This window comes from Meles meles, chromosome X, assembly GCF_922984935.1.
Source record: "Meles meles chromosome X, mMelMel3.1 paternal haplotype, whole genome shotgun sequence".
Taxonomy (NCBI): domain Eukaryota; kingdom Metazoa; phylum Chordata; class Mammalia; order Carnivora; family Mustelidae; genus Meles; species Meles meles.
The window spans coordinates 72,109,696-72,120,489 of record NC_060087.1 but is presented as its reverse complement, the minus strand read 5'-3'; the positions used below and the strand labels follow the sequence as shown (position 1 = coordinate 72,120,489).

General features: G+C 37.8%; 1 protein-coding gene across 3 annotated transcripts in view; it reads right to left on the bottom strand.

Moving 5' to 3' along the window:
• Positions 1 to 1,961: 1,961 nt before the first annotated feature.
• The window catches only part of APOOL (apolipoprotein O like), a 125,917-nt gene continuing 117,084 nt past the window's right edge, over positions 1,962 to 10,794 (bottom strand). For 2 of the 3 annotated variants that reach the window (XM_045995386.1, XM_045995388.1), the window contains one exon: positions 1,963 to 2,523. In XM_045995386.1, coding sequence (XP_045851342.1) covers positions 2,435 to 2,523 — 89 coding nt within the window. In that variant the 3' untranslated portion in view covers positions 1,963 to 2,434. Of the gene's footprint in view, positions 2,524 to 10,794 lie in introns of all 3 variants that reach the window. The other variant, XM_045995387.1, reaches the window with a different exon arrangement.

The window sequence follows — 10,794 nt, the reverse complement described above, 5'->3', positions numbered from 1 at the left end:
ATTATACAGAAAAAAAAAAAAATTCTAAGAGGAAATACGGGCATAGACAGAACAAAAACAACAACAACAAAAAAAAACCCAACTTAAAATAACAAAGCATGTTCATGGAGCAATGAACATTATATTATTATATATTATATTATAGATAAAACATACACTGGCAGTAGGGTAGGAAAGGAGAGGGAAGATAGGATTAAAGTTGAATTGGGACCATAAGTGAAGGGCCTTATACGTCACACTTAGGAGTCTTCATGTGATGACTATATAAGTGATGATGAGCCACTGGAAGATTTCTGAGAGACAACTAATCATAATAGTTGTTAGAAAGGCAATTGTGCCATAATATGACAGATGGATTAGAAGAATAGGGTAGCAGACACTGTAAGTTAGCTGAAACTCAACACCCATTCCATATCCCTTTCTCCTTGCCTTTCTCACCATAGGAAAAAAATATGATTTGCCCATTTGCCTTGAGCTAAGGTGGCTACATGGTAAGTTCTAGTCAAGATATAGATAAGAATTCTGAGAGGCGCTCTATGTAAGCATTTACTTTTTTGATAAGAGAGGGTCAGAAACATCTGGTAGGGTTTGCCCTAATTTTTCTTCCTACACTGAACGTGTATATATTCCCCAGAGCAACAACAGCCACTTTGTGACCATAAGATGACAAGCTGACATACTAAAGAGCAGAGCGAAAAGAGAATACATTTAGGTCCTTGCTGGCACTAATGAGCTACTGAATGAACCCTGTACTGTCCAATTCCAGACTTTAAATAGACTCTCATTGACTGTTATCTGGTTTACTGTTACCTGCAGAGACAACACATTCTCAAGTGACAGAAAGCAAGATTGATGGAGGGCAGATGAAGGACTATTGTAATAATTCAGGAAGGTGGTGATGAAAACTTGAATGGAAGCAAGGATTAAAGAATAGAAAAGGCTGAGTAGATTTGAAAAACACAGGAATTAAAGAAAAGAGGCAGAAGCAATTTAGTTTTAGGCATATTAACACTGGGGATACCTATGGGATATAAGGTATATGAGATACATTAATAAATAATCAGAAAATAGGTATATAGCTCTAGAGAAATATGGGAGCTGGAAACGTAAATGATAAGGAAATATAAATGGTGGCTACAGCCAGTAAAGTATATTGAATGAAAATGAGAGAGCATATAAAATGCAAAAAGATGACTAGGAATGCAACCTGAAGAACCACAGCATTTTGATTCAGAGCAAGAGAATGAAGAATGACAAGATAAGCAGGAATAACAGAGAGCAAAGGGAGGAGTGAGTTTCAGAGGGAGTGTTTAAGAGTCAATAATTACAGAAAATTCAAATAGGTAAAGAGGTCAGGGAGTCAGAAAGTTAGAGAGGAATGAAAAGTGTGGAAGTAAGAAAGTGACACTATTTTTTCCCGAAGTATGGCAATCATAGGAAAGAGAAAGGAAAGACAGCTTGAGAGGAAGCGGCAGGGTTAAAGAAATGTTTTTGTTATTCTTGTTTTTGGACAAAGAAGATCTGAAGCTATTTACAGATTGAGGAAAAGAAATTAATGAAAAGAGAAACCAAAAGGTGAAGATTAAACAGGATAGAGTATGGTACGGAAAAACATGGGAAAGAAGGAGATCAGGAACACGAATAAGCATTAGCCTTAAATGAAGGGGATGCATGGCTAGAAAGAGGTAAGTCTTGAAGGTAGAGGGAAGAAGTTGAAAATGGTCATAAAGCTCATGTTTCCCCTCTATATAATAGACAGTCATCTTCGGCAGGTATAGGAGGCTTAAGAATAGAAGGTTTGTAATATCTCTCCTGGGGAACAGAACAGGAAACCACCTAAAGGAACCAGTAGGATTACTAGGTAGCACTGGGGTGCCTTGTAGACTATGGTCCTCTTAAAAGAAGTGTTTTTGGACATTTAAGAGGAGTTGCCATTTATAAAACAGACAAAACCAAGCCCAAGTGTCGTAAAATAATGGATATTTTATTCCAGCTCTGGGGTATAAAAAAAAAAGGAGGGGACACAACCTTCTACACACCATTCTAATTTAGCTAACATTAATTTGAAAAAGCTAAAGCAAATATGTGCATGTATCTGTATAAATATTTATATATACACATACATATTTTATCAGTGTTTATATATTTACTCTAGTTTTTTTATAAACACACCTTAAAAATCATTAAATGCATCCCAATACGTCTACCTCTTCATCAATCACTTAATATTGTTTGGATTAAATTCACAGTTTGTGTTTTAATCTCTTATGTGATTGGTCAAACTGTACACTACATTAGAAGATGTGAGAGAAAAACTTTGTTTAAAAGTTACACCCCCAAGAAAAAGTTATACTCTGTGTCAGTTACCCTTTACATAATTTTTCCATCATTATTTTCAACTTCATACATCTTGTAGTTCTCTATGCAGGGTATTTCAGCTTCTAGTGCTGTACATATCTACATCTTCTGGATGGGACTGTCCGTGATCCATGAGCTTGGGGTCAGGCATAAACTGTGTAGCACCTGATAAAGTATTAAAATGAAAAAGAGTCACTCATTTCACAAATGAATTGTTGGTACTGGGAATACAGCAGTGAATAAAAGCAAGTAAAAATCTCTGTTGATATGGACCTAACATTTAAGTTTGGCAACACAGACAATAAATTAAGTAAAAGATATATCAGATGGCAGTAAGTGCTATGCAAAACAAACAGACAAACAAAAAACCAGGGAGGGGCATATAGAGCACTTGGGCAATTTACAGGGTAGCCTTCAAAAAAAAGGTGGTAACCGAGCAAAGAACTGAAGGAGGTAAGGATTTGAGCCCTGTAGCTATCAGAGGAAAATGCCTTGAGAGTATAAGGGACCTGAGGCCAAGCCTGGGGAACCACAAAATGGTCAGTATGGCTGGAACAGAACAGGTAAGATGTGGTGATGGTGGGTACAGTGAGAGTGACAGAGACATGATCAGAAAACAATAGAAGGCTAAGCCATATAGGTCCATGGTAAGGTGTTTCTCTTCTACTTTAATGCTAGATGGACCGTTTTGAGCAGAGAAGTGACATGATGTTTTACTTTTTAAAAAGATCACTCTTGGGGCACCTGGGTGGCTCAGTCGGTTGAGCGTCTGCCTTCAGCTCAGGTTATGATCCCCAGATCCTGGGACTGAGACCCATGTTGGGTTCCCTGCTCAGTGGGAAGCCTGCGCCTCCCTCCCCTCCCTACTCTGCTCTCTCCTCCTATATATGTCTCTCTCAAATAGATAAATAAAATCTTAAAAAAAAAAAAAAGATCACTCTTGTCTGTAGGGAGAAGAGACTACAGGGAAATGAGTGTGGAAGCACAGAGACCAGTAGCAGTGGAGGTGGTAAAAAGAGACTGGATTCTGGATAACTTCTGAAGATGGAATGGGCAGGATTTCCTAAGTGGACTGAGTATGTTGTGTGAGAGAGAATCTAACTTAAGAAACTGGAAGGATGGAGTTGACACTTACTGTGATAGGGAATAATGTGGGAGAAGCATGTCTGGGGGAAGGCAAAGTCAGTGTCAAGTTGTGGATGTGCTAAATTTGCACTGCTAACTAAACATCTGAGTACAAATGTTGAGTAATCTGTTAGAAATGTGAGTCTCTGGAGCTCAGGAGAGGTCTTGGCTGCTTTATAAATTTTATGGTACTAATTTATAGATGGCATTTAAAATTATGGAACTATGAGATCATCTAGAGCATCAGAGAAGAGGTTTAAGGAATGAGTCCTTTGGATACTCCATTTCTTCTGAATTTAAGAAAATTAGGAGAATGTATCAGAAAAGACTGAGAAGGAACAGCCAGTCAGTGAAGTAAGAGAACCAAGAGCAAGTGGTATCCCACAAACCAAGTGAGTAGATTTGTTTCAAGGAAGAGGAGTAATCACCTGTGTTAAAAGTTACTGACAGATTGCATAAGATGAAGATTGAAGATGGACTGGATTTAGCAACGTGCAGATCATTGGTGATCTTGATAAACTGTGTGCCAGGTAAGATACTACATTGTATTATCTCACATTACCACCATGAGACAGATAATACTTTTATATCATCCTTGTTTTATAGAAAAGGACATTTTAATGTACAGACATTAAGAAAATTTACCCATCTCACTTAGCTCATAAATGGAGCCAGGACTGAATCAGGGATAGTCTGACTCCCAAAACCACCACCCTGACTCTTATAAAATGGGGGTTAGAGTAGTAACAATGTAATACAATTATTTTAGTATTCAGTATAATAATATGAAGTGCTGCATATAATACCCTGTGTGTGGTAAGTAGGCAAGAAACAGCTATTTTTATATTTACTTTGTGATGTAAGATTAAAAATATTTTTTCAGGGGCGCCTGGGTGGCTCAGTGGATTAAGCCGCTGCCTTTGGCTCAGGTCATGATCTCCGGGTCCTGGGATCGAGCCCCGCATTGGGCTCTCTGCTCCGCAAGGAGCCTGCTTCCTCCTCTCTCTCTGCCTGCCTCTCTGCCTACTTGTGATCTCTCTGTCAAATAAATAAAATAAAATCTTAAAAAAATATATTTTTTCAGAAATTTGCTTTTGTTTTTCAAAATCTGATTTAAAATAATTTAGTTATATTTGGGAAACATATCTTTTTCCCAGAGAGGAATTTAATTTCCAGTCTTATGAAAACAAAGGGGAAAAACAGATTTACATACAATAATTTATTTTATGCCCATCTCTTCACAAACTTTCTATTTCATAAAGTGTCATATACCTATATGTAACTTCACTACCAAATACATTTTAAAAAACCCAGATCATAAGTAATCACTATCCATACACTCATATAGATCTCCATAGGATAGAAACTCTTTTTTAGGACAGAAATTCTTAATATGGGATCCCTTCGGGGGTCTAGGGACAGAATTCCTGGATCTATGAATTTAAGTGTAGGAAATTTGTCTTCATTTTCATTAACCTCGGACTGAAGATGAACATTTTCTTCAGTAATGAATGTAGGCAACAAACACACAATAGTATTAGGAGGACCTCAGATTTTGTCACTCACAGATATCACAAATATTTTCATATAATGCTGCAGTTGCAAATACTTTGAAATGTTTACACTTACCACTACTTCAAAACTATGGCTTTTATTAGATCTGTTAGGCACTGTTGTTTAATACATTTAAATAAGCACATATATTACCATATATTTTGTTTTATCCACTTAAAAAGCATTATTCTGAGAAGAGATCCATCACACACAAAAAGTTTAAGAAACTCATTCTGCTTCTTCTCAAATGTATCTTTACTGCCACCTGGTGGAAGTGCTTGCTCAGTACAAGTGAAAAGCATCCTAGGAAACATTTTTTTTTTTCATTTTATTTATTTTTTCAGTGTAACAATATTCATTCTTTTTGCACAACACCCAGTGCTCCATGCAAAACGTGCCCTCCCCATTACCCACCACCTGTTCCCCCAACCTCCCACCCCTGACCCTTCAAAACCCTCAGGTTGCCCCAACCTCCCACCCCTGACCCTTCAAAACCCTCAGGTTGTTTTTCAGAGTACATAGTCTCTTATGGTTCGCCTCCCCTCCCCAATGTCCATAGCCCGCTCCCCCTCTCCCAATCCCACCTCCCCCCAGCAACCCCCAGTTTGTTTTGTGAGATTAAGAGTCATTTATGGTTTGTCTCCCTCCCAATCCCATCTTGTTTCATTTACTCTTCTCCTATCCCCCTACCCCCCCATGTTGCTTCTCCATGTCCTCATATCAGGGAGATCATTTGATAAAGAAGAAAATGTGGGGCGCCTGAGCGGCTCAATCCACCGAGCCACCCAGGCGCCCCACATTTTCTTCTTTATCAAACGTATTGCAGTAAGCGTATGACAAATATTTTATATAAGTCTGAATGTGCCTAATTTGCTTAACAATGCCAATCAGTTGACTAATTTCTCTAACACTTCCACTTACTTCCTTAATATATATCCTTGTCCAAAGTCTAGTCATAACTTCAGCTCACCCAAATTGAAATGCTTCATTGATCTCTACCTTTCAAAATTTATTGAAAGGCTTCAGAATTTTAATTTATCCACAGCTTATGTCAGACATTATTAACTAGAGGAATACACACAGAGAATTACCTGTGGAGCTTTGCCTACAATCCATCTGCTTAGAGGCTTCACCTCTGAAGATTCTAATTTATAATCCTTGAGGAAAGTGAATTTCAGAAAACAAACAACTTCAGTAACTGTAATGTGGATCTCTCTAGTTTAGAGCCACTTAGCCTAGGTCATTTGTTTTCTGCCTTTTAAAAAAGATTCATCTCCTGCTTTTTTGAGTAACTAAGGATTACATCTTTCCTCTTAGAAATTTCTTCACCCCTTGAGCTGATCAAGAGCTCTCTGCTCCCAAAGGGTTAACAGTAATAAAACTCTTCTTGAATCTCAACCTTAACCCATTAGAATGCTTTTCTTTGTACTTTATCATATTTTAAATCTTTCATTAAAAAGCTGCTTTCGTACTTAGTTTTTTAGAAGATTTTAAGAAGCTGGAGTTATCTTGTGATGAGCATTGGGTGTTTGTACAGAAGTGCTGAATCACTATATTGTACACCTGAAACTAGTATTACACTATTTTTAACTAACTGGAATTTAAATAAAAACATAAAAGCTGGTGTTACAACAAACAGGAAAGGATAAAGATGTTTAAAGTTATAACAATAAATTTTCTTAAATAGCCATCACGTGATATCTACTCACTGATAATTTAGTTCACAAAATTATCTTATTTACATTTTGAGCAAGTTAAGATATAAAAATGGGACAAATCACTAATAAAATTCTGAGTGAAGTTAGGATTGTTAAAAATTCTATTTGTTTCTTTGTATAAAATTGAGATGATATTCAGCATTGAGCTTCTAAGTAATTGAGACTAGTCACTGCAATTTACCTTCTCACAATCTGTTATTTTCATTCTTTTTTCTTTCTGTGCTTCACTTTGGCTACGTTCTATTTACTTTTATTTGAGTTCATTACTTCTGTTTTCTTTTGTATATAGTCTGCTGCTAAATTTAGCCAATGAGTCCTTAATTTCAGGTACTATGTTTTTCACTTCTAGAATATCCACTTGATTTTTTAAGTAATCTCAATTTCTGTGAAATTATCCATTTCTTATCTTTACTTGTTCATATTTTCTATTTAACATATTAATCATAGTTAATTTAAAGTCCTTTTCTACAAACTTCAATATTTAGAGCACCTATAGGTCTACTGTTATTTTCTTGTTTGTCAGTCACATCTTTCTACCTGTCAGTCACATCTTTCTGCCTCTTTGCATAACTAATATTTTGTTTGTCTGCATGGTGGACACTGTGTATAAAAGAACCATAGAAGCTCCAGAGGGTATCTCCTATGAGAAAGGACACCCTTTTCCTCTTTAGGAAGGGTAAGGTGCTTATCATCTTAATCCAATCAGATACTGAGCTGAGACCAAGTGTTAAGAGTCAATCAACCACTTATTCCTCTCTTTTCTTCAGGTTTGGCTAACTCCAAAGGTGCTGACTGAGAGCCTCGCTTTTCCCTAGCTAAAAAAGACTAGAAAATTTGGTTTTGCCCTTCAGATGTTTGGAGCTTGGCTATTTAGTCTCCTGTCCCATAGAACAGCTGGCAAATATTATAAAGGGGAGATGAGTCATATATTTATGGTACACCTCATCCTTCTTAAAGAAATACCAGCAATCTTTTTCTGCAGTAGGCCAGAGAGTAAATATTTTGACTTTGTAAACCATAAGGTCTCCTTTGCAACTGCTCAACTTTGCCACTGTAGTATGAAGGCAACCACGGACAATAAATGAAGGAGTGCAGCTGTATTCCAATAAAACTTTATAGACACTAAGATTTGGCTTTCATATAATGTTTTCTTGTCACAAAATACTTTTTTTTTTTCCCGACCATTTAAACCATGTAGAAATCATTCTTGGATTGTGAAATTTACAAAATAGATGGTGAGCCAGATTTGGCAAAAAAGCCATAGTTAGCCAACCTCTGCTTGAGAGGGATATTAATCCTGTGAGAATGTGAGAGATTTTATTCTTCTTTCATCAGATTTCGAAGAGGTCCATGTCTTTAGGAATTTGCTATTCCTAAAATAACATAATTTTTGTTAAAAATGTGTATGAATGACTATAAATTACCAAGTTCTCTGTCTAGCATAACCAACATATTCTGTATGGTGGTAAGTGGTAGCTATGCCCAAGCTCTCTAGCTAAATGCTGTGCTCCCAAAGCGTGCTCAATGGAAATACTTGTTTATCAGAAAAATGGCTAATTTCTCTGGGGAAACGATATTTTCTAACACTCACTGAGAATTTAGCATGTGACTGACATTGTACTTGGTGCTTTACATGCAGCATCTCATTTAATCCTTACAACTATGTGAGAAAAACACTGTTGTTCCCTTCTTTATGGATTAGAAGACAGGCTTATGGTATTAGTTTTTTAAAAGATTTTATTTATTTATTTGACAGACAGAGATCACAAGTAGGCAGAGAGATAGGCAGAGAAAAAGGAGGAAGCAGGCTACCTGCTGAGCAGAGAGCCCAATGCAGGGCTGGATCCCAGAACCCTGGGATCATGATCTGAGCCGAAGGCAGAGGCTTTAACCCACTGAGCTACCCAGGTGCCCCAGTTCTAAGGTTTTTTTGTTTTGTTTTGTTTGATTCTTTAGGATTATCTATATAGAGAGAGGCTTAACCCACTGAGCCACCCAGGCCTCCTGGTATTAGATAATTTGTCCCAAGTAAGAAAACTAGCAAATGTTGGATCTAGGATTTGGTTCCAAGTCTTACACTTAAATCTGTGCTCATGATCACTACTGTTTTCCATGTCTTGGACCTTTGGGATTGCATGTGACATGCGGAAATGATAAATAACAAAAGTGTTCTGTATAATCAATTTTGAATGATATATGATAAAGATGAATAGTACTGGCATATTTCTCTCCTTTACAGGTGATCTTAGAATGATTTTCATATAATACATTAGCCATGACAAGTGGGTAAAGGGTTCTAGAATACACATGTGTGAAGAAAAAGCATGGTCTAGCAATGGTTTGGCTCCACTGTTAAGCTTTAACATATTTCATCTCCACAAAAATATTCTTTAATTCTCAGGTATTTAGAAAACTGACAGGATATATACTTGTGGGAATATGGTGAATCGTGGATTATCAGAGTCTAAAACCTGCAAACCATTCTAGAACAGAGAGAGGAGAAGATGGTGGCAGAGTAGGAGGACACTAGGCTCACCCTGTCCCACGAATAAAACTAGATAACTACTAAATCATCCTAAATCACAGAAATTGACATGAAGACTCGTAGAACAAACTCTACAACTAAAGTCAGAAAGGAGGCCACATTAAAGAAAGTAAAAGGTATGGAGACTAAGGTTTGGGAGAGAAACAGATGATGGCCACTACAGTGGGCAGGGAGCTACAATCTTGGAGAAGGATGACAGACAAATGAGAGCACAGGAAAAACAAATCTCCATAGCAAATGGCTTAGAAAGTGAGAGGGGACAAATTTCAGAAGTGCTTGCAACCAGCTGGGCTTAAAGGTCAGTGGGCAGGAGTTGGGGAGAACTTAGAACCACTGCTCTTAGAGAAGGCAGAGCAAACAGCCTGTGGACATTTAATGTGGAAACAGTGATCTGAAGAGCACCTGGAAGCAAACCGCTGTGGTTATTTGCTCATCTCAGAGCATGTCACAGAGAGGCAGCATTCAGAGAGACACCTCTAGGAACAAAGGAACTGGCAGGCATCAATTACCTTCCCAGCCCTTCAGCATAAACACAGAGCCATCTGCAGGAACCAGCACAGCCTCCACACTACCTAAATTGGTTACACCAGGCCATGTCCCCCATGCTCTGGGGGAAGTGTCCCTCCTAGTTACACTTGCCTCAGTCCCAGTACAAAGGGCCCCTCTGTGCCCAAACCCCTATCCAAACATGTGTCCCAACCAGGGAGATCTGCAGGGCCTTGGTTCTGTAGGTGGTAGCAAAAGCAGACTGGAGCACACCTAGTTAAAACTTGCCACACTTAGGCCAAGGATAAAACACTGCCAACAACAGGCAAAGAAAACCTCTGCAAGCAATTGCCCTGAAGGATAAAGTGGCCAGGACACATACTGGAGACACTCTTGGAAGCACCACTGGGGAACAGGGAACACTCAGATGTCTTATTCATAAGGTCACTATCCTCCAGAACAGGAGACATGGCTGACTTTCTTAACACAGAAACAGAAAAATGAAAAGACAGAGGAATTTGTCCTAAATGAAAGAAGAGGACAAGACCATGATCAGAGATCTAAGTGAAACGGATATAAGTAACATGCGTGATAGAGAATTTAAAGTAAAGATCAAAAGGACACTCACTGGATTTGAAAAAAAAATAGTGGAAGGCATAAAGAAGAGTCTTAAAACAGAGATAAGGAATAACAGAGTAGAGATACAGAGCTCAATGAACAAAATGAGAAACACACTTGATGGAATGACCACCATGCTGGGAGAACGAGAGGAATGAATTAATGACCCAGAAGACAGAGTAATGGAAAGTAATCAACCTGAAAAAAGAAAAAAACATATATACAAAACAAGGATAGACTCAGAGAACTCAGTGACATCAATGTAATAATATTCACATTATAGGAGTCCCAGAAGTAGAAGAAGAATAAAAGGGCACAGAAAATTTTTTTCAGAGATAATAGATGAATACTTTCCTAATTGGGCAAGGAAAGAGATCCAGTAGGCAAACA